Source organism: Crocodylus siamensis, chromosome 9 (genome assembly GCF_052110815.1).
Source record: "Crocodylus siamensis isolate JL-2025a chromosome 9, ASM5211081v1, whole genome shotgun sequence".
NCBI classification, from domain to species: domain Eukaryota; kingdom Metazoa; phylum Chordata; order Crocodylia; family Crocodylidae; genus Crocodylus; species Crocodylus siamensis.
In genome coordinates, this window is record NC_143403.1 from 68,796,941 (window position 1) to 68,821,560 (window position 24,620).

Genomic DNA, 24,620 nt, shown 5'->3' on the forward strand with positions numbered 1-24,620 from the left:
GGGAGCCAGTCCGGCGCGTAGCCGGATGGGCCAATCAGGACACGGAGGCGCACATCGCGCATCTTCCTCGACTTCAGCCAATCGGCGCCCGGGCCCGGGTCTGGCGCGTGGCCCGACCGGCCAATCCCCGCCAGGGACACCTCCTGGCGTGCCCTTTGCCCTCTCACGTTCGAATCCCCGCCGCCAATCGCGGGGCGGAAGGAGGCAGCTCGCGCTTGTTTACTGCCTAACGGCCGCCGGAGAGCACTTCGCCCCCCGCCGAGCGTACGCGGCCTGCTGAGCGCGCAGACATGCAGGTAGGAGCGTAGCGACCCCTAGCACGCACCAGGTCACGGTTGGCGCCCCCGGTAGGAGCAAGCTGCTCCGTGCCCCCTTCCCCCACCGCTGCGTCCTCGTTTATATCTCTGGCCCCGCCCCTACTTTTGAGTGGCGGGCTTGCCAGCCAACCAGCAGACTGCGGCGCTGTCAACATTCCGGAACATGGTGGAGGGCTATCCAATGGGGGGGGCGGGGCTCTAGTTGAGAACTTGGGACGGGCCGGGAGGTGGAGGTGGGCGAGGGCACGGCCGCGGGCTGTGGGTTTTTGGTCTGGGTCACAGAGCCCGACGTGCCCCATGAGACCCAGGAACGATATCTACCCTATGAAATATCAGAATATGACATTTATAAGGAGCTGGGCACTGTTAAGCAGCAGAGCAATGGCCTGTTCTCCCCTGTGAAATTAGTGCTGTGGTGCATCATGGACCGCCAGTTTAGAAAAGGAGAATAAAATCCCAAATGCAGCGGTTGAAAAGCAGCAGCTGCTGCACGGTCGGAGCCTAGAAGAGCAATGACGACCTGCTGTTTCGTCTTTTGCTTCATAGGTTTATTAACAGACGTGTAAAAACGTAAGTGATTCACGTGGGCTTAAAATGCTGGACTGGTTTGCAAAGCTCAACCGTTACTGTCCCCATGGAGAGAAGGGGCAGGCAAAGTCTGGCCGACAGGCTGGATTGGACTGCGGGGGACTCCATTTCCCAGCAGCCCTTGCCTGTGTCACTGCAGCCAGTTTCCATGGAGACCTCAGCAGCCAGGGGCGGTGAGGGTGGGGCTAGGGTTTCCATGGAGTTGGGCACCAGCAGCGCTGGCAGGGGTTGCAGCTGGGCGGGGAGCTGCTCTGGGGCTGCCATCTTGCAGCAGTGACAGTGTGATCCGGAGCCGGGTCAGAACTACAATCTGCTGCCCGCATGCCTCCAGCAGGGGATCACAGCTCTGCCGGGCCTTGGACCACGCTGTTGCCCCCACTGCAAGATCCCAGCCCCAGCCTCAGAGGAGCTCCCCACCCACCCAGCCATGTGCCCTGCCAGTGCTTCTGGGACTAGCCTCCATGGAAACCCTGGCCCTGCACTTTCACAGCCCAGGGACAGATGAGTTGGTTATTCCCTGATCCTGTTATGGTAAGGCTGCATTTTTGCTGTGGACAAGCCCTAGCTGTTGCAGTGGCAGTGTGAAACCAGTTTACATTACAGTTAGAGTTCATCCAGTTCCTTGGATTCATGTTTTGATCAAGTTATTGGCTTGACTGCTTTTGTTGCTTAGATGGGGTAGAAAGTAGAGTAGAACTGCGCCTGCTGATTGTGTTTTTGAACAGTTGTAGCTGGCTTGGTACTGACATGGTTTCAGTATATACCAAGGATAGAGACAGTCTTATTCTGTAAAGGTCTCTGTTACAGAATAATTGCACCAAAAAAAGCCACATTTTATAATTTACCTCCTTCCTTCCAATAGAGTCATGGCATGGTGCCTGAACACTTGTAATATATGCTGCTGTTGTGTTGCTTGTTAATGGAAGATGATTTCAAACATGGCTCCATGATGGAATAGGGACCAAGCTTAGGAAGTCAACACTTCAGTCTGAGCATTGGAGAGGCAGTTTATTCAGGCTTTGGTGGGGGAAAAAGGACCCCCATATTAGTTTGTAAGTGATCCTTTTTGCTGATTCAGGAAGCAGTGCTGATAGACTTATGGGTGACCCACTTCTAAGTTTCCTGGGGTGGGTGGCAGTAAGCAAAATCCTTCAACCTTTAGAACAGGGTCTGACACACTGACTAGACACCCATTAGTTTAAAGACTAATGTTATCAGACAGACCTGTGTAAAAAGCTTGTGCACCAGCAAGGTCCAGGAACAATATGATGCTGAGACAGAATTATCCATGACACTTAGTAGATGGAAATGGGCTTCCCAGCAGCATTCATTCTTTGAACAAGATCTGGGCATCTATGCTTCATTTTTTTTTTTGTATCAGCCTAACGTGTCTGAAAAATGTGAAGGTTTTCCACAGTTTCCTTGACTGCTAGAAGGGAGAGAGACAGATCTTACTTTGTCTTTTTTTCTGTCTTCTCCCAAGAACATGTAACTGTACTAACCTGTAGTCTAATTAGACTAATTTAATGTTGCTAGTTTCCTTTTTTTTGTGGCCTCCCATGGGGAGGGCTGCATAGCCTGTTAAAAAAAAATCCTTTTGTCAGTATTGCTACTGCTCCTGTTCAGTGAAGCCAAGTGGAATACAGTTGATTCCCTTCAACTGAATTTTGGGACAATAATGTGAAATTGAGCAGAGGGTCTGGTACTGTATCTGTAAGATTAGGAAGGGAGCATCATACTGGTTTAGATGCAGGTTACATTTAGAAGGTTATCTGTGAAGCCCTAAGGGCTGTACAGTTTTTTTTTTTTTTAAAAAAAGCTTTAAATCTTGCAAAAGTTAATGACTCCTCCACTCTGGTTCATTGGAAAGAACCTCCTGCTTGCCACTGGACATCATATTTTATAAACCCCAAACAGAGAGGAAAAAAGGATGGTTGTGAGATGCAACATGGCAGGATTTTTTTTTTAACGGCTCTGTCAGTCACTTGCCTAGTTACTCCGTCCTCTCTCTCTCTTTGAATTCCCCAACCTGTTAAGTAGAGATAATACTTTGCTACAGCAGGGGAGCGTAGTCGGGATACAGTCATTAATATGTAGCAAATACTGAAATAAGCAGCACCACGGAGAAGAGTCTTTACTTCTGATGAAGATGTAGAAACTTGAAACTTGTTGCCTGCTTTAAATTACCCCTTTGGATGCTCTACAGTCTAGTGTTCTCTTCCTCTTGTTGTAAAATGACACTGCCCAGCATTTTTGCTTGCAGCAAATCAGTTAGCTGTAGTAAAAATTACATTTGGCTACATATGATTAATTAGAAAGAAATGTTACTGAAAAAAATGTGAATACTTTTTGAGTGAATTATTATGCAGTATTAAGAAAAATGTATTAATTAATCCTGTGAGACTTAACACAAAGGTTACACCACAATCAAGATCATGTGAAGGAAGAATTAGGTCAGTAACTGTATGGCTAGAACATTTGCAGAGCCTTTCCTGCCTTTCTGCCAGTATGTCACCATACCACCCTGAGGACTGGCCAACTTGCACTTGGTATAGGGTAAGGGGCAAGGGAAGTGGGGGGTTGCTTGTGAGTGCCATGGCTCTCTGGGGTTCTAGCGAAGCTGCACCCTGAGGAACATTGCAGACATTAAAGTAATGTCAGAAATGGTCACCGAGAACGGCTTGGCCACAGCTATGAATTGGACTCTACCACTGTATTTGATCACTTAGCAAAATTGCCCTGGTACCTTAGTGTACACCTGTGTTTAGATTGCTATTAGTTGATCTATCAGTCAGGTCAGAATCAGTCCTGAAAACATGTATGCTGAGTAACTTTGAAGTTTGTCAACCTATTTTTTCAGAATTTGTTTTGGAGCTTAGGGTCTTCGTGTTTATGAATGAACACGTGCTTAGCTGATGAAGCATTGGAAGATGAATTAGACTCCGTTTCTTCAAACAATTAAGTCAAACTGCTTTTTTGAAATAATAGAGTGTGTTGTTTCTGTATTTGCAAAGGAGAACAACATCCTTCTGGGGCATAAAATATGGAAAATTTGGATTTGGTGAAAATTGTGCAAGCAAGTCCTTCATCTTCTGTAGAATCTGGCATCAGAAATACACACAACACTGGCTGCAACTTAAATACTAACAGGTAATGGCGAATAGCACAAACTGATCTTTGAAATTTAAAAAGTGTTATTGTACTCCTCCCTTGAGCCTCAACTTATTTGAAGTGTTACCTCTTACCAAAAAGAAAGCTTCAAAATATGATATATGTCTTTACTGTTTCTGACAAAAATGTGATGAAAAAGTCTAAGACATATACATGACATGATAGTTCAACATGTTTCATTTTTTTTAACCTGTAGGGAACGCTGTTATATCAGTGAATTTGTATGTAAGCCTTTATAACTGCATGTTGACCAGTCCTACTTAAATATTTTGTGAATAATTTGTACTTCATGCTGCTATTAATTGGTCAGCTAAATTTAACATAAAGTGGGTGAAGTTGTGATGTTTTACAGCCTTCTGAATATACTGGGTAAAGAAAGAAGCAGTGGTACAGCTCTCTACTGTGATTCAATGAGTAGTGCTGCCGAAAGCCGCAAAATCAAATTTATTTTTTGCATGACAGAAATCTTTACAATGGGACCAGACAGTTTTGTTCAAACTGCTACAAGTTACCATTTCAAAGCAGGTGAAACAATAAATAAGGAGCAAAGGAAAACCAGTCTATATCTAGAGCATTTTATTAAATAAAACTACCAAAAATCAGCATGTATACCTGTTGACTCTTGTAACTATAAATAATCAGTGACATCTTTATATAGATTATAAGGAGGAAAAAACAGCTGTCATCACAACAATCTCTCTCTTGTCTGCCTCCTTCCTTGGCAACCTAATTTTTCTCTTTAATACTTTACTAAGGTAAGAAAAATATATTGTCTCATTAAATATTCTGGTTTGCAGTAGAGTTCTGCCAGACAACGCTCTTGGGAAAATATACACCAGATCCCTTAGGCACACTTCTCAGCTGTTCCAGGCATCCTGGTCTGGGCGACTTAACCGCCTAGATGGCTAATTAGGCATAAGATTGTAATCAGTGGTTTAAGGAAGCACTGTGGTGCAGGTGAGCCAGATGGACTTCTTGTGGCAAATACATTTTCAGCTTCTCTGTGGGATAGAATGCCTGCTGAGAAGTAAAGTGTTAGGATAAAGTTTTGGGGGCTTCAACTGAACTACCCAAGAGAAAGTGGAACAGATATGTTTCCCAGGAAAGCTAGGGATCAGGGTTGCCAACCCAAGAACATTTTTTTTTTTTTTTTTTTTTTTTTTTACTGATCATCTGAAGACTTGTTACCAACAGCTGCATTTTTTTTTACTGACACATGTTTTACTGAATGTAAATGCAACCCTTCTGCCAGACTCTGGATAGCAGCAACAAGGAACAGGTTCAAATTTAGAGGGTTAACATCAACTTCCTAAATCAGGCTCGAGCCCCACTCAGAATAAAGTCTAACTTGACCACTTGATGGTTTTACACCATGCTATCTCTGCCCCAGGGGTCCGTGACTCACTCGCATGCCCTGTTAGACCTGCCTGCACCTTGTACTATGGTGCTGCCACCCCAGCCTATCCTCCAACATGACCTCTGTTGACCTTGCTCCCCCTGTCCTGGTATGGACACACTTCTGAGGCCTCTCTTCCTATCCCAGGCCAGGAACTTTGTCCTGGCCACACTGCCCCTCCCTGTCTCACCTGATGCCTTGGACTGTGTGGCCCTACCTATATTCAAGGCAAGCAGCCATTATAGGCAGGTGATGGGTGACAGGATGTAGTGGCAGCACATGGCTTGGAGGGGGAAGAGGGAGTCAGAAAGCCCTGCAAGAGAGCTTTCTTGTGTGTCCTTTTGTAAAGCTGTACTTCAACATTAGGAAATTTCCATTTCATCCTCCTGCCCTTTTGGCCATACCCTCTGTCCCCTTGGAAGGCCATTATGGTAATAATGAGAATATATAATGTAATAATTAACTATTAAAGTAAATTTTAATATTTTGTGTTTACGATGACTCTATAGCCACCTTGCAGCATTTTGTGGATTCTCCGTCTTTTATGGAAGAATAACCTTGTTCTTGTGATGAGATCAATCAACTTTTCGTCATATTGGGCTTCAGAATACAACTTAAAGACAAAAGGTTTTTGTACTGCGACTCTACTATTTTAGCCACCGTTTCAGCAACATTTGGCATAATAAATAATTAAAGGTTCTTTCCTCATGTTTCAGCAGAAGTAGTCCCTTGTCCAATCCAAATGGAGTTTCCAGTTTCTCAGGGAAGACCAGCCCGTCTGTAATCCCTGGGTCTATTGAAGTGTTGGCTTCCTTTATGCAAGATATTCAAAAGACTGGAAGGACTGACTCAGAAATTTTGCAGAACTGTGAGGTATTTGTTGTTCAGTTTTTACTCTTAAACTTACATTAACCTAGACAAGTTTGCATGGTGGAGAACAGGTCTAATGGGGTATAATTGAGCAGTAAAATATAATTTTTATTCAGTCACTTTAGGAAGCAGGGCACTATATCAGGTAGAATGCTTTATGCTGCAGACTAGTGGTTGGCTTTGGGCTAGATTGACCCAGTTCAGGTTAGAGATGGGCCAGTGTGTGGAAGGTGGGTGCCAGGGCCCTGCTCTAGACCAGTGTTGCTCAACCTCTGGCCCACAGATCTATGTTATCCAGCTCGTGGGGCTCCCTACAGGCTTGGAAACTTGGTTGCAGGGAACTGGTAGCAGTGTTAAGTACCCTATTAAATTAACTTTATTTTAGCTTTTCAAAAGAACCCTTTTTCCCCCCTTTACTTCTAATAAAGCCTAGGTTACGTGGATGTGTAAACTACAAGTGCTGTCGTATTTTTGAGAAGTGTGTACGTAGTCATTTGTTTGCGCTACAAATGTTGCCACCTGAAAAAATCTCTTGCTGTAATTTTTTTTGGTGGGATTATTATTTATTAATTGCAATTAGTAATAGCTAAGTTTGGGGCCCATATTTTGATAGCAGAGCAAAAGTCAGTTAAGAAGCCAGTTGTTTTAAATGTTTCACTTTATGATTTATTAGACAAGGTGGCTACAGTTATTCACACTGGTGGAGAAACAATGTCAGGAACAAATAGTTGCCCAGCAAGAGCAGTTCCACCATCAAATCCAAGTAAGTGATTATTTGTTCATGCATGAGCTTTAGACTAATGGCTTTTTAACAGATTGTTTTTTAGTTAATACAAAGAAATAGGAATGTTGTATCCACTGCTGCTGTGACACAGGCTTGATCGTGCCTCCATATATGTACATTTAGTCCATGGGAGTTGTGTGTATGTATCTGGGGAGATGACCAGACCTCTGACACTTCGTGTACACATCTATGGTATCTATATCACCTGGCTAATTAATAGCATAACTTCTAAGAACATTTTCAGAAAGGGGAAATCTTGTTTGTTTGATTTGAATTGCTCTGTTTTCACAAAGGCTTTGAAGCCAAATTTAAAAAAATAGCTTTTGTCAATAACTGTCATTTTATGTTTCCAGTTGGAATCTAGCTTTCTTTTAATTTTAAGACAACATAAAAGAGAACGTAAATTTTCTCTAGCAGAAAACATCTGAAAACTGGCTGTCTTTTTTCTATAGGACCTAGCATAGCAAAACATTCATTGTAATCTCTCAGTTATTTTACTCTTGACTTGGAGAACATCTCACATGAGTGATGAGGGGAGGCTGAGGGAATTGGGCTTATTTAGTCTGGAGAAGAGAAGACTGAGAAGGGATTTAACTATCTGAAGGGGGGTTACAAAGATGGAGCTGGACTATTCTCAGTGGTGGCAGGTGACAGAGCAGGGAGCAATGGGCTCAAGTTGTAGCAAGGGAAGTTGAGGTTAGATATTAGGAGGAATTTTCTCATTAGGATGGTAATAAAGCACTGGAACAAATTACCCAGAGAGGTTGTGGACTCTCCATCCTTGGAGGTGTTTAGGACCTGACTAAACAGAGCTCTGGCTGGGATGATGTACTTGGGGCTGGTCCTGTAGCAGGGGGTTGGACTAGATGTGACTTCCTGAGATCCCTTCCACCCTTCATTTTCTATGATTCTTTCTAACTAAAAAGTAATTCAAGATGTGAAGATCTTGCTGTCAAGATTCAGTTTCTTCTTCCTTATTTTACCGTGAAAGCAGAATAGAGGGAAGTGTGTGTATGTGTGAGAGAGAGAATATCTATTATATGTATAATATTAAATAACTTCATCATTTTTGGTTGCTGTTTCTCCCTTCCCTTTCCTGATGCCCTCCACACGAATAGTAACCAACAGTTACTGAATTGAAAAAAAATAACAAGAGGTACTGTCCTTTTCTTTATCCTATTTCCTATTACATCCCTGTTTTCTTTCTTTCTCCTGTCTTAATACTTTTGTCCCACCTGCATCCTCTTACCCTTGAGTTTCCTTCTTCATGTTATAGTGATTTAACAACCTTGTTGCTAATGATATCTTTGACTCCTACATCATGTTGCTGATAGGAAGGCCTACCTCTGGAAGAACTAATTCTGTACTTTGTGATATCTGCAGAGACTAACTAACTGCATGAATGGCAAGCTGGAAATCAAAATCAGTGGCCCCAGTTTTGCTCTACCAGTTACACCAGTGGCAATCTGGAGTAAATCTGTTGGATTCATCATAAAGTAAATGGACTTAGAATTTATGCTGTTTGTCTGAGAACAAATTTTAGCCCTGGGAATCGTGGAAATAATTTAATATAGGGGAAACAGCACACGATTAACAAGGAGATATAACTGACAATTTTCTTTATTAGGCTGCGTTCACATGAGCGTAGACATTTGTTTCCCCAGGGACAAGAAGCAGCGATTCTGCCACTCAGAGCCTGGCCCGTAGCTGGAGTGTGACTCTGACTGGCCAGGCTCCAGTTTTGGGCAGCATGTGCTTCCCCTGCATGTGCTGTTCTCCTTTATTTATTTTCTCCATGGATTTTTTGGACCCCAGGATCTCCTGGGGTCAACCCCCTCTACACCGCGCTGCTACTTTGTTGGGTGGAGAACAGCTGAATGTGCGGTATGTGGCCCCACAGACATGTCTGCAACACCGTATACCGCACGGCTGCGCTCGTCTGGACACAGCCTTAGAGTAGAAAAGTAAGAAACTTTCTTACTTTTTCTTAGTAAGAAAAATGGTCTGTTGATACCACTTGGACACCTTTGATAAAGCTACATTTCTAGACCCAGAACATTCTAATGAATTCAGATCTTTATGAAATCAAGGGACAAAGATTGTGAGTTCACGCTGCAGTTGCAGTGCAAACTGATCTTCAGCTGGTGTCACTGACGTAAAGTCTCAGTGGTGTTGTAACCGTTTCCACTCGTTGCAGGTCTGCTCCAGATAGCAGTGAGTCACACCAGCTGAATTATCCGGATATATAAAGGTTTTTGAAAATTGCCCCAAAATCTCCAAAGATTTTACAGAAATATCCAGATACTGGGCCTGATTTCACCCCCCAGTGTTTTGCACCTTCTGGAGTCGTTTACTGCTGGGCAACTTGGGGAGAAAGTGCTACAGAGTTAAAATAATGGTGTGTTCCACACATTTCCCCCCAGATGGAAATGACTTCAAAAGGTAATAGGCAATGGGACAAGAAAATTGTATCTAATAAGGTTTTTCCATGTTATTTTTCCTCCCAAGAAAATCCAGTCACACAATTTTGTAGCTGTTAGGATCTAAATAACGAATGCCTGAGGACATTTTAACTGCAGATGGGAACTGCGTCCACATGAATCTTCATGGACAGAGAGAGAGATAAAATACAAAGACAAAGTGTAATTTACAGTCCAAGTACAACAAAATCAGGCCCTAGATATTAACATGGAACATTTCAATGGCACTCTGCTCACTGAAAGTTAAATTGTGCATTAGTACCCTGCTAATTATAACAGAACTATTTAGGTGACCCAGTTATATATTGGTATTTGGCAGAATATTATAGAGAATAGGGCAGATTGCACAGAGGTGTAAACCTCTATATTAAAGGAACTACATAATTTCCTGTCTAAAAGGGATATTTTAAAGCAGAGAATTCAATGGTAATAATCTTAGAGAGGTACATTATTTCTATTATACTTAAAGCTGAATAGTAAATCCTCTAAAACCTGAATAATAAACCTTCCAGAACCCTCCCTATAATCTTAGACATTTATAACTTGGATATAGATTTACTTTAGACCTAAATTTAGCAAACAAGGTCTTTGTCCTCAGATGAATTGCTTTGTTTAAAAATATCATTTTATAGTTTAGTTAGCTGATGCTAATTCAGAAGGCCTGTTGGGTACACACATGCATGTTTTGAAATTAATAAATGTTTACTAAGCGTAGTCATTCACTGCTTCAAGTAAAGACTATTTACCACATATGAATTACTGTTATGCATCATACACGTGTATTTGTGTTATGCATGATACGTCTATATATACTGAAAACTTTTCAGTCGGGGTTATTTCATATATGTTTACCAATTTGTTAACATTTAAGTTTAATGTAAGATGCATCCAAATTGAAAGGAGTTGGTGGCGCAGTTCCCTGGTAAATACCTTAACCAATTTCTTTCTTTTTTTCTTCTTTTAGCTTGTTCAGAATGAGATACGGCAGTTATTGAAGTTACAGAACAGTAATGTTTCCTGGGATTCCAGCACCTGCAGGAGTTCTCCTGCCAAATTTACAAACAATTTTTCTTCATTAGAAAGTCAAATGGGGTTGAGGTCTGTGACCCTTCAGGAAAATGAGCCGATTATCAATCAACTTAAGTCTTATGAAGCTGAAAGTCAGCCAAAAGCATCTGCTGTGCATCAAGAGTGTTTTGCAAATAATATCTCAATGAACAGTGGCTATGGTACCCTTACTGCTTCAGAACTGAATCCCAGCAAATCCATGGACATTAAAAAGTGCATGGAATACACAGAAAAGATTTCCAAAGGACAGGGAGATGCACTAATGACACAGGGGGATGTGGCCATAGCCATCATACAAACAAAAAGAGAATGTGCCCAAAAAACTGAGGACTCTTGTCCATCATTAAAAGCCGACAATTTTGCTTTTCCTGCTGAATTTGAACATAAGTTTAATGAGGATCAATGTGGAAAAACAAACTGGTAAGTGAGCAACTTTCTAGACTTAACTATAGTGGCTCCCACCCTGCAAACACACAAAAGAAAGTTCATGTATACAGGTATTCTGTTCATTAATGAAACTGCACATGTGTGTTGCACTTACTTGGCCATCAAACAATGTACCTTGAGTTGTGTATGATGTATTTTTTTAATTTTATGCCATCTGAAATGCATAATTGGTGGGACAAATGCAATAGTCTGGTACTAATTGCAAAAGTAAGCTGAAATAGATTGCTGGCTTACAGCACCTTCTTTTATACTCTGCCAGCTTTATAACTTTAGGGGGTTGTTGTCTGTCTTTATCTCACATATATGCTCCTGTTACATGCATCAGCAGCCTTCTAATGGGATGCATGCATTTTAGTATAAATTGTCAGTTGTGAATTGCAGAAAAGAAAATTTGTTCTTTGGCTGTACCTGGTAAAATTAAAGTAAAAAAGGTTGGAAGAACCCTCTGTCCTGAAAAAACTGAACTTAATGTGAATGTTTAAAATGACTTGTATGCTTGACAGTGTGTAATAGCTTTTCTCCAGTCTCTTTCAGTGGATGGGTAATGAGATAGTATGAGATTTACTGTTATCCCAGATGTGTGAGATTTACTGTTATCTCGCACCTAATGTGTGAGATCACTATTATATACTTGGTCTCTGTTATCCCTCCTTAACCATTTTTCATTGGATTAGATGCTAGTGCCCTGGGTGTTGTTGCTGGATGGTACCCTAGCTGCATGAGTGACTCCAGTGAAATCAGTGGGACTCTCATAGGGTAGAATACTGTTCATCACAAGGAAAAGACAGATCTGTTTGGGATTTTTAAGAAAAAACTGATTTGTCTCTTTTCATAGGAAAGGATTGGTCAGTTTCTCATTTTGGGGGGAAATAGTTAAAGTGTTTGAAATGTGTTAAAACATCCCATTTCCCTATTTTCAAAAAAAAACATTTCCATGTATGGGTTTGAAACAACTTTTGTTTACAAAAATGTAGTTAATTTATAATAAAAAAAGAAGGGAAAACTGTTTGAATTGATATATTCCAATTGCCCCAAACCAAGTTTTTGTTCATATTTCAGTTTGTGAAAATCTTTTATACTTGGGGCTGAGAAAATTTGCAAAACCCTAACACTTTTTTATGAAATGGGAAAATCGTTTTCCTTCCAGCTCTGTCTAAGACTGCCTGGATTTTTTTTGTTTTGTTGTGTTTGTTTACCTCCCCCTGCAAGCAGTGCCGCTGATGCTGCCGGTTGCACCTGTGGGCGGTTGGCGCTCGCACTCCCCCGCCGCCTGTGGGAGCTTGCCCAGTCTCCAGGGGCACACGTTGTTCATGGGTACACTGTTTCTGTGTACTAACTCCACTTTCATTTACTGTTTTACTTCGTTTATTGTGATCTGCTGTATTCATAGATTTCATAGACATTCAGGCTGGAAGGGACCCCGGAGGATCATCGAGTCCAGGCCCCTGCTCCAGGGACAGGAAGTCAGCAGGGATCACAGGATCCCAGCAAGATAAACATCCAGATGTACTGTTTGCTTGAAATGACCAGGAGACTAATGGTTGTCCAAGAATGCGTAGTCTTTTATCCTGGCTTCTTAAAATAGTATAGAAAGTTTGGTTCGTCATGAACAGGGTCAATAACTTTCTTTCTCAGTTTCTTTTGGTAGCGCTCACAAGATTAAGAAAGCAAATACCCAGTTTTGTGCAAGTCATAACTCACTTTTTCTCAAGAGTGCGCAAGAACAATAAGGTTTTAATCCATACTTCTTACATGGGGGTACTTAGCAAGAAATTTATTTTGGTAGGTGCTGTTTCTCCATTGTGTTGCAGTAAAGAGACTGTCTGTGGTATGTATGTATGCGTTTTCTTTCCTCTGCAGTAAATCTCTAACGTCATGGGCACAAAAGCTGAAACAAAACCAATCAAAAAAACCAAATGTGGAAGAAGAAGGGCATGTGAACTCTATGCAACAAAATGAGCAAGGAAAGAAATTAACATTTGAGACTGTAAGTGATGCCCTGCTCCTGGCCAGGATGTTTCTATACAGATAAACCTATTATAGGCTTTTGGTTATCATAGCGTGTGTGCTCACGGTTAGCTTTAAGCACTTTATTAGCACATTATTTGTTCCATGACTGGTCACATGTTTAAGTTTTGAAGTATATGTCTAAGTGCCTGTTTTTCAGTGTTTACTTATCAGATCCCTGTTACTAATCAATGATATTTATCCTCAGTGGTATTTGTTTTTATTCACTGCTTGCTTGGTAGCTTTGGCCTGCACCACTGATTTTACTTATAACTGAGAAAATAATGGCCATCTCTGACAGTGTCCTAAAGAAGAAATGCTAAGTTAAAGCTAAATGTAAAGAGTTATTATTACATTCCAATTTTTGGAAGGGGTTTTGAGCTTTTTAAACATTTGTCTGCTATAGCCTCTAGTAATGTCAGGCTGTCTGCAACATACCGAAGTCCTTGGCAGTTGAAGTGCTTAGCGCTTTTTAGGAAATAAAAAGCATTTTACCATGTTGGACGCTTACGCAACGTGACTGTTCTTATTGGCCTTTTATGATAAATCACATGCCATTTTATTATAACAATGTTCTCATATAAGAACATGATATGTTGTTAAGCCCCATATAGGCATAAATCAAAATAATCTACCATGAGTCCAGTTCTAGCATGAGTTACTAAAGACAAACCATCATGCTCCTTGTGGTAGAGACTGGGGGCTCTGAATTGGATGTTCAAAACCATATAGAGTAATGTATGTATTTGTGACCCTGATACTCATGCTTTTTGTTCAAAATTTAGACAGTTGCTCATTATGTTTTGATGTCTTCTGCTGTCTGCGCTGAATACGTTTAGTTTGCTGTTCTCTTCTGTAAGTTCAATCCATTTGAATGGATTTAAAAAAAAAAAGTTTCAGCTGGCATATTTTTTACTCAAATGGACCAACATTCACTATGACTATATACATGATAATCTCAGACTTATGAAGATTTAAAATGACTGTACCTATACAAGTTGTTATTCACCCTAACAAAGTCATTTCTGCACAGCTGTTAATAACTCTACTACCCAGAAGCAGGAGCTTTGTAAGACACTGTCTGCCCTCTTTCCTGCAGTCACTTCGTCTTTTGGAAGCATTCACTTGAGACCTCTTCACTTTGTTTCCTGGCTTTGAAGATCAGGACAAATAAATAAATAAAATGTTAAGAAAGGAGTAAAATACTTCTAGGAGATGTTATAGCTTTTTGCTTTCATTTTGGTTTTGGATCCCCTTTTTCACTTGGGTCCTCTGTACTTTCCTCTGAGTTCGGTTCTGCCAAGCTGCACCGTCTTTCGATAAGGCTTGCTGCCTGTGTTTGAGGCTGAGCATCAGCAGGATAGCAAAAGGGACAGGGGCCCTGTTCTTTCACTGGACTATCTGGAGGGGTAGTCCAGTATATACTGCAGGATGGTATTTGTCCTGGGTAGGTGTACACAAGCCTTTATTAAGGATCACGTTGTTTTGTGGTTTGAGGCTTTTTCTTGGAGAAAGCCAGACAAATAGACCTCTGTAGCTGTCTATATACCGATACCCACATTTTGTATAAAATACCTTGATGATGACATTTTCTTTGATGGGTTCCAGAGGCCTCTGTCCAATGTGGAATCACTTGCAATCCCTTGCAACTAATTAGAATGCAGGGAAAAAACCCCAACATTTCTGATCCAATGTGTTCAGGTCACTTTGGAAAATAATATACAGCACATGGTTGGCCTGTGTTTTTCAAATAACCAGATGTCTTAGAACTATAGAAAAGTTGCATTTTTCATTCAAGATTGCACAAAACTAGCTTTGATTTTAAAAGACAGTGTCTGTGAGTTATTAAAATGATTGCAAACCCTATTTTGAAAAAACATCCCTGACAATTCTTACCTAGCCTATGATCCACTCTCTGGCAGAGGCCAGTACCATGTACTTTAGCTGAAGGTTCAGAAAACGTTGTTGGCTGTAAAAGGTCTACAGTTAACTTTGAAACCAGCTGGGAGACATGACCAAGGCACGGAAGAGCCATTTTCCTAGGATTCTGGGAAATTCATGGGTTGAGACGGTGGAAACTTCAATAGAACGCATTTGAATAGAACCGTTTGTATTCATTTGCTCTATTCATTCTTGCCCTGTATCTTATTGAAAAGATAGTACACCTTTCCTCTGTGGATGCCTCCTTTTTCAAATTAGGATTTCAGAAAACCGTATTAGGATGAGCCTGACACCTAGTTTACTGTCCTTGTGCATTAGTGAGTGGCATTTCTTCCTTCTGGTGGGGAAGAGGAGAGAATTATGACAAATTTGATAGGTTAAATGATTTGTTGTAGTCTTCTCTGAACTATTTCTCATTCCTTTTCGGTATTTGGATGGCATGGTTGCAGGGAAGTCTTAAGTGATGACAGAGGGTGGACGTAATAGGTTAGATATCAGGCAAAACTTCTTCACGGTAAGGGTAGCCAAAATTTGGAATGGGCTTCCAAGGGAGGTGGCGCTCTTCCCTACCCTGGGGGTCTTTGAGAAGGCTGGATAGGTATCTGGTGGGGTCATCTGACCCCAGCACTCTTTCCTGCCTAGGCAGGGGGTCGGACTCGATGATCTGTTCATGTCCCTTCAACCCTAGCATCTATGAATCTATATCCGATAAAGGTAAAATGATAGACAGTATTTACCTCCCCGATTCCTGGTAGGTGGAGTTGTAACAATGGAATATAAGACATTCTAGTCTTAGAATGGGGAGAAAACTTACCAATAAATACGCTTTCCTATCTCAGTCTGTAATTGCGCCTCTTCTGGAGCACCAAAAGTGTGGATGACTGCCAAGCTGAACAAAAGAAGATGTCACAAAAACACTTGCTTAATTTAATTGACACTTGATATCCTTCCAAACGAACCTGTGCGTGCATATGCGCACTTGAGCTTGTGTGTTTGTTTGTTGTCTGGACATAACTTTTATTGTCCCCAGTTTTGATTTGGTTGAGGAGACATAAACTGTGCTATGAGATTAAACTTGTAACTAGAGGTGTTTTTAAAAATATGTGTTTAAATGCAGATTTTGGAACTGTTGTACCCTGATTTGTTTTTTTCCTGTATTTCTTTGCCTTGCAGTTTGCTTTTTTCTTATCCATAAACCATTGTTTTTCCTTTTGGCATTTTAGATGAATCTTGCTGATGCTGTTTCCCCGTCGTATGCTTTTTACCTCAGTCAGCCAAATGGAAGTCCAAGTTCCTTAACATCTGAAGCTTCAGGTATAGTTAATTAGTAGTTCATTGATTGTCAAGACTGTCTTTCCTTCTGTTTCGAATCCTCGGATTTTAAAACGTAGTGCTGGAACACATCTTTTGTTGCTTATATTAGTCGGGAATGTTTGTTTCTTGCCCTGGCAGATCGTTTAAATTTTTACCCACAATCTGATTTTGTTGTTTTTCAACTTCAAATCAGTAATGGATTTGGGTGCCAATATCTCAGTAGCTGCTAGAGTGGGATATAAATATGTTCTGTTCCAAGAATGTAAAAAAAATCCCAAGGTGGTAAAGCAGTGTTTCATAATGTACAAAGACTAAACTCTCCATGGTGGTTCAGGAACTCTCTGTGATCCAGTGATCACAGGGGTGTGGAAACCCTTGCTGTGAGCCCAAAGCATGCTTTTATACTTCTGTCCCAGCACGGGAGTAGATTGCATGAGCCCTCTTTCATCAGTCCAGTCCAGACAATCACTTCCCATATTTTGACTGGAATTCAGTGTAGATGCATGTTAGGAACAAATTGGAGGACTGAAGTACCTTTTATGCAGATGTACTGTACCCTTTCCTCTTACTCATAGCCCACTGAGATGGAGTTCCAACTTACAGCAGCAGCACAGGATCAGGTGTTTTAATTACCCCACTGTCTCTTCTAGTTCTGGAAGTCATTTTTAGAATCATGATTCAAATCAAGGAGCAGGCAATTCAGAATGTGGCTAGAGCCATATGCTCATTAACATACATTTTCTTAGTTCTATTAAATTCAGTAGAATAAAGGCATTTTGTGCTAGCTGATGATCTGGCCATGGAGTTTGTATATTTTTCATTGAATTTTAGCACTCGTTTTCTGTTGCCCTCTTCTTCAGTTCTTACTCGTTATTTATTCTAAGCCATCATGTACTGACGCATTATTTGAGCTGGGGGGTTATGCACAGATCATTGACCCTGTAGCATGCCCACCTTTAGAAGTGTTGTGTCCTGTGGTTTTCATTTGTGTCAGTTTTTTGGTTTGCAGCAGCAGAGTTAGGAAGTTGGACACCCTGGCTCAGTGCTAATATTTATTGCTAGAATTTCTTGATGCGAAACACTAACTGCTGCCGGCAAAGAGTTGAAGTTATTTAAGGCTAGAACCCAGTATCTAACACAGTAGTTAAATTAGCTGTCACGCTAAGAAGTTGTTAACAGACTTTGTGATTTCTGTTGTGTAGAAATGAACGTTAACTTTTTTTAATGCCTCTTATTTGCTCTTTAGGGCTTACATATTGGAAACTAGATGAGAAGGAGCTATATCGCCCTTTGCCTGAGAATTTCAGGAATGAATTTTCTAATATTTTCTCCACAAAGCTGTCGTCAGATCAGGTTCATTTCTGTATTTTCTTTTAAACTCTTTTTAATAGTTCTTTTTTTTCCTGGTTGCTCCTTACGGGATAGAAAATCAGTATCTGTAGTTTACCTACTCTAGAAGTGGTCTCGTTTCTTGCGTGATGCTGTAGCTGTAGCTGTTGAAATCAGCAGAGGTTCCGGCTCATGCTTAAGTATCCTCATCTTCAGAGCACTTGCCTTTTCCCAGTCCTCGTAGGACAGTACCTGAGCCTGACATCGAGGGCATCTTGCAGTATCCCCATTCCCCAGATTTTTGAGATGCATGGGTTGAGGAGGATCTAAGTGAACCAGTTAAAAATAAGTGGTTTTGATGAGCCTGACAGGTTGGAGTTGTACTTGATATAGGTTAGCTTGCAATTTTTATACATATCTTTATATTGTATGACTGCTCAAGAGTATAAAATCAACCCATCTAAAACAGGACCTGGCATAAAATAAGTAAATCAGAGACAAGTCCCAAAAAATAGCATTCTAACTTCAGTTCATAATTCAAGTTATTTTTTTAAGTCAGTAGTTCTTGGCCTTTTAAGACTCAGGGCATCCTGCAGCAGATTTGAGGCACCCCTCCATAATTTTTGTGAATTGAGTGGCACCCTGTTTTAAAAAACTAATTTATGTATTACGGCGTTTACCTCCTTGCACAGAGGCCAGGAAGTGGGGGGTGGGGGAGCAGCCAGGCAGGGATAACCTGAACCTGCCCTTGTCTGCTCATCTCCTCACATGTCCTGTTGTGCCCTTCATAGGCTCTCATGGCATTTCAAGGTGCCCTGGCCCCTTGTTTGAGAATCGCAGTTTTAAATACTGTGGGTCTGCATGACTTGCTCCAGTGATTTCCAATATTGTGTTTATTCCATTAGTTTTATGTACATTTCACTGCACAAAGGGAAGAGGAGGTGGAGAGAGAGTGATTAATTCCCCATACAAACATGCTTCAGATGATCCAAACTCATTTTTATTGAGTGGTAGGCTTCCATCTGCATTGAGAAAAGTGAATTTCCTCAAGCCAAATGCCTCTTTAGCTTTTAACTTCCACTTTCAAATCCTGCTCCTTCATTATTCTCTTTTCTCAATTAGCATGTTCTAGACTTGTGGGTTGCATTAAAAATGAGAAGGCGGCAGAAATGCTGTACCTTAGCCAGATACTGTAGGGCTGAATCTTTTAGATATATATTCTTTCTTTTGAAGGAGGAACAATGGAAATAATTTTTAATTAGACTTCACCCATTCGTCACTCCTTTTGTAGGTTTGGATGGAAAGTAATCGTCTTTTAACTGGGTATAACTTAGAACAATAAAATAAAGTTATCATCTGCTTCCTGGGCAGGCAAGATTTTTTGAGTAGATGTGATCTCTTTTATTAGATCAACTGACTAGTTGGAAAAAAGTTCTTAGCAAGCTTTCAGGTGCAATCAGCCTTCTTCAGGCATAGGGAGTCTCTGTTGTTCTGAGACTCCAAGGAATCTGCTTCCTGTCTTTTTTAAGATTTTAAGACAGTTTATAGGAGAGAGGCTGATATTTTACTAAAAGCTTTTCTGAGTGTATTGAAGGCTTACTGTTTCTACCTGGGCTTATTGAGTAAACTTTTCCCAATGTTTCTGTTTTACATTCAGTTAATCAGATAAAAATTAACTACCTACTCTGAGTGCTTTTTCAAGGAAAAAAATCTTAGCAGTATTGTTTCTCTGTTTAAGTTGTCTTCTGGTGAAGAAATGAAGCCATCATCATTGAAGGATATTTATCATAAAAAGCAAAGGGAAAATAAGCAGCTTCCAGAATGGAATCAAATCTCTCCTTCTCAACCGAGTCACCCGCCAGAGGTAACACTTATTTCCATAAAGGTTTTATTTTGTGGTTTGAGTACAAAAACTTGGCAAATTGTCAGGTTTCAGTCTGGTGGTACTCTTTTTGTCCACAAACCAATGTCTACCCATCACAACACAAAACAGTCTTTGTTATATTACTTATATTCTTATACTATACCTATCTCCATGGTATCTGTGTCCCTTTTTTTGTTTAAATCATCAAATAAGTGTTCAGGTATTGTATACACCTATTTTGGTTTGGATGTCCTATAGATGTGGGCAGACACGTTTGCCTTCATTTACATTTGGCTTTTATTTGAAAGGTTTTGTTCACAACTGCAGGGATTTTTTTCACTTAAAAAGGCAAAACACTCAGGCCCACAATTTGCAAACACTAGGAAAGAGTACCAGCTCACCAAACTACTGAAGATCTACCCAATTCTACCTCTGATTTTTTGCTACCAATTAACTATTGTGATCCTTCTTGTGGTAGTTCTGTAATCAGTGTATATATTTCTGCCTTAATTTCTGTTAAACCTTGTATATGTTATGGCTTGAATGATTCTTCAAGCGTAAAACGAAATGTTAAGTCATAGTTTATTGGTATTTAATTTATTTTGTAGGTTTTAACACTGGACCCCACACTGCACATGAGATCAGGTCAGCATAATCCAGAACATTGTTTTTTCAGTACCTCTGAAGAGAAGACTCCTTTTTCCCCGGATTCTATGGCAGATCCCACTTTCTCCAGTCATTCTGACACAGACTCGTTTTCACATGCAAGTAATATAACTTCACCTCAATTAGAAGGTTCCCCAAAATATCCTTCTATCACTGAAGCCATCCATCTGGATCCCTGGAAAAATCATGGCTTCCAAAATGAAACCAAGACCACCTGTTCTTTTCCCATGGCATATGCTAATGCTGGTAATATTTTAATCAACACCGAGGATGAAGAAAGTTTAACTTTAACTCCATCTTCAATTACCCAGTCACAATTTCCATGTCCTGACAACAGTTTACCAGAATATAGTGTTTCAGTGGCATCCTTTGAAGATCCTGTGGTGTTGTCAAAGTAAGCGTTTTTGAAGTTTTAGTATTATGTAGATAGTAAACTCTGTCATTTTTGTAAAAGTGAAATTAAAAAATACAAAAAGTAGCAGAATGGGAAGGAGCTGCATTGGTTCAAAGCTGCTGGCTGTCACATAACGAAGTCTTGTCTTGGGCAATACATATCTATGCACAGCCTGTGTAAGATAATGATCATTATCCCCATTTTACAGGTGAGGGAAAACTGAGGCTGAGAGAGCTGAAGGGATTTGCAGAACACCGCACTATATGGATATACCTTTATCCATACACATTGTTAAGTGACTTGCATAGGAGATAAAATAACATCTTCTGTCTCTGTGTCTCTATTGTTACCACTTATAAAATGGGGATGAAATTATTACAGATTTCACAAGATAAATGCGAAAATTAATTAATATGTAGAAACCATTTCAAAGAGCTAAAATGTTTAAGGTTTCTTACTTGGTGTCCATTGATAGGAATAGTAAAGAATCACAATGCCTAGGACAGGTACCTGGGACAGCATTATTTGGTTGAGGCTCTCCTGATTTCCACAGAGGCCATCAGATACAATCTATGCTAAGTGTGGAGGTCTACAAAGGAATCGTGCTTTGGAGTTTGCTCCTGTGTTTTTTTTGTTTCCTATTTTTATTTTGAATTCAGATCTTCTGCTGGAATGCATATTTCTGGAGAGGAAAGGTGGGGCAGGAGGGTGAAATGTATTCCACTGTATCTATATTCAGGACCTAGCTGCATAATTTTTGCTCCATTTGAACCAATGGAAGCATAAATCTGAGTGTGACCAAAAATCAGTTTAATGAGAGAAATGTATGTAGTAATAAATATGGTAATGATGACTTAAATGTTAGGGATTCAGTAGTTGATAGTGTGGACTGAAGAGAGCTTTGGACACAGAAGGGCAGAAAAACATTAATTTTTGTTTTTAACTTTATAAAACAGGATTAGGCAGAACTTGAGGGAAAAACATGCCCGACATATAGCTGATCTACGAGCTTATTATGACTCAGAGATCCATAGTTTAAAACAGCAACTAGAGGCGAGTCATAAAACTGCTTCATCTGAAGATTTGAAGAAAATCAATCAAAATCTTGTTGATAGGTAATATTTGTCTTTGTGACTGTGTTTGTGTGTGGTGTGTGTGTAACGTTTGTTTCCTCTTGTTAAACAATTATTAGTTGTTTCAGAAATGTTACTTGATCCTCTTCGGTTGCCAAGGCTTTATAGACTGATAATGTTGATACTTAATGTTAAACAAAAATCATTAGCTCTTTTAACGTCATGCAGCATGATTGTAAAATTTATGGGATACTGGGAGGAAGATGGGACTGGTAAGGAGAAGACACTGAGACAAGGAGCTGGGGTGAGAAGGAGACTGGAAGCAGTTCGAGGTAGGTAAATATAGCAGATTAGACACAGAAGTGGGGAAAAGGGACTGGGACCATCTGCTGAGGACACTGATGGTATGGACAGAGAGGAACTGAAAAGCGGGGGAGTGCTGCGCCTGAGCCCAGAGGAGGAGACAGCACTGCCTGGACAAGGCAACAGGGACTCGGGAAAGCTTGAGGGTTGGAGATCAGGACTGATTGGTGAGGAGATTGGGATAAGGAAGCATAAGTAAAGAGAACAGGGCAGATGTGGGGGGCTGACTTTAGGAGTGGCAGAAAGGTTTGTGCCCACTAGCAGTCTGCCTGTCAAAACTAGAAGGGAGCACAAGATTCCAGCTGTCAGCAGATGCCTTAGAAACCCACAGACAGAGTGTGCACATCTACACAAGATGCTAAATGTGCAGTAGACTAATTCTACTGCACATTAGCATATCATGGCAAAAGTTGTGCTATTGCTTTAATGCACAATAGAATTAGTCTACTGAGCATTAGCATCACTAAAAAGGCAAGCACTGGTGCTACTGTGTACTCACAGTAGCACCGGTTACTGCGCATTCAGTTAGTAGCTGTTATTACAGGAGCCAGCCTACCATTGCTACCACTGATTTGTTAGCACAAGTGGAAGAGATCTATATGGGTGACTATGGCTGGTGTCAGTATGATGGAGGTGGCTATTCCATTTCTTTTTTTAAAAAAGCTACAATTTTACTCATAACAACAACAGTAAAAGGATTTCATTGAGGTTGCAAAATCAAGTGCTCCGAAGTTGGGAACTGCCACAATGAAGATTGCCAGTGAAAGGCCATTAAGGCCTTTTGTGGGAATGCATTGGACAGAGGCTTGAGTTAGACAATTGCATGCTATTTTTTCTGTAGGTACCAACCTCAGTCTAGACACTGAATGAATTTGTTCTGGGGAGGTGTCAATAAAAGAAGTTATGGTCTGTTGGCCTCCTGTCTCACTTGTTAGAGGTGACTGGCAAATTGCAGGGAGAAAGAAGTTGTTCTCATAATTAAGGCAGTTGGAGGCTGCCTTGATGTATTGGATTTTTGCCCCTGCCTCAGCCATCCAATTTCTAAGGCAATGGGGTCAGCAGGTATGCTGCAAATTAGCCTTGAACCCTCCCTTAGTGGCTGTCCAATTTCCTTCCTCTTTCCAATCTGCAGCTCTTCTTTCTGCTCCCTACTCTGTGCTCCCTGCCTGGTAGGTTGCTCTGCTTCCTGCCCTGTTTGCTACTGTGCTGTCCATCCCCTCCTTGATCTCTGTTCTCAGCGGTGCTGGACAAGTCCCTTTCCACAGGCAGTCACTAACTCTGTTTCTCATTTTCTTTGTGAGCAACTTGAAACCTTGAAACCTGATTTGCCAAAGTACTTGTCACTCACAGTTGTGTCTGAAATCATACATTTAAAAAATAAATGGAAACTTTAGACCTTATATCTGTGCTTCAGTTCCCAGAATCACCACTCTGCCACCTCCCAGGCAGGTTGAGTAGTTTTTGTGAAGTCCTATATATTATACTGTTGTGTATCATAGAACAGCTTATAAGAAAATGAATAATTCAGTTGTCAGAGTAGTATTTGAAAAGCAGACTGTAAATAAGGCTTGAAATATTCAAGAGCTGCTTGTTAACTGGGCACAGTCCATTCTGTGCACTGAATAAGGCCAGGGGCCATTTGGAAATAGAAGAGTTTGTGATCATGTAATTAAAAGCTGTATCATAATACATTGGGAGCCTTAATTCTGACTTCCTCACTTCTCAGTATTTGACTTTGCAACCTTAATGTTCTTACCGCATTTGTCTTGTTTGTTCATTTAGGGGGGGATGTAATAAATTTGTGGCCAGCTACCAAGCAGGCTTATCTTTAATTATCACAACTAATACTTACAGCCTTATCCTTTAATTTTGTAATTCTGTCAAATATGACAAGATAATAGTTTCAGATGAGTCTGTTCTTTGACTCAGAAACATTTCACTGCTGCAGGAAGTGGTGTTTTGATTCAGTGGGTGGCAATCTTCCTTTTGAGTCAATATTGAAAGAGTGACCCAGCATCTTATTAGAGCACACTGACTTTCTGGTGGTACTGCCTTTGCATGAGAATAAACCTGAGGTAATTGGTGATTATTACAAATTCCATGGCCTTTTTCATATAAGATGTAGTGTCAGTTCTGCAGTCCTGGCTGAACTGCATCTTGGCTAATTACACTTTGCCTACTTCAATTCTCCCAGACATTCAGTTGCACAATAGAGTGTTCCTCACTTTCTGTTCCAAACTATTGTATTCCAGTGGTGTACGATGACAGATGTGTTCATTTACTGAGATAAGTGCTTTCCAGGGTAAAGGAATGGATTCCTGTGAAATAGTTGCATTTAGAACATGCTTTGAAATCTTTTGGGGCAAACGATGTTAAACCCAGAAAACCATTATTTGTTAATTTCAAATTAAAATGTTTTTATTATCTGAACTTGATTATTTTTAACATAGGTGTGACCAGCTAGATGCAGCTTTGAATGAAGCTAGTGCCCGTATGAGAGCCCTTGAAAATAAGAACAATATGCTAGAAAAGCAAGTGGTAAGTGTCA

The 24,620-nt window shown here is 40.6% G+C and overlaps 1 protein-coding gene across 9 annotated transcripts in view; it reads left to right on the plus strand.

Moving 5' to 3' along the window:
• Positions 1-148: 148 nt before the first annotated feature.
• Positions 149-24,620, plus strand: part of MPHOSPH9 (M-phase phosphoprotein 9) — a 41,354-nt gene continuing 16,882 nt past the window's right edge. For 2 of the 9 annotated variants that reach the window (XM_090063824.1, XM_090063829.1), the window contains exons 1-12: positions 149-296; positions 3,920-4,055; positions 6,189-6,345; positions 7,016-7,105; positions 10,571-11,094; positions 12,982-13,108; positions 16,293-16,383; positions 17,630-17,736; positions 19,451-19,576; positions 20,185-20,636; positions 21,593-21,751; positions 24,523-24,610. In XM_090063824.1, the coding sequence (XP_089919950.1) occupies positions 3,949-4,055; positions 6,189-6,345; positions 7,016-7,105; positions 10,571-11,094; positions 12,982-13,108; positions 16,293-16,383; positions 17,630-17,736; positions 19,451-19,576; positions 20,185-20,636; positions 21,593-21,751; positions 24,523-24,610 (2,028 nt within the window). In that variant the 5' untranslated portion in view covers positions 149-296; positions 3,920-3,948. Of the gene's footprint in view, positions 297-539; positions 888-3,919; positions 4,056-5,981; positions 6,100-6,188; positions 6,346-7,015; positions 7,106-8,263; positions 8,283-9,391; positions 9,569-10,570; positions 11,095-12,981; positions 13,109-16,292; positions 16,384-17,629; positions 17,737-19,450; positions 19,577-20,184; positions 20,637-21,592; positions 21,752-24,522; positions 24,611-24,620 lie in introns of those variants that run through there. The other 7 variants (XM_090063821.1, XM_090063823.1, XM_090063822.1 and 4 more) reach the window with 7 other exon arrangements.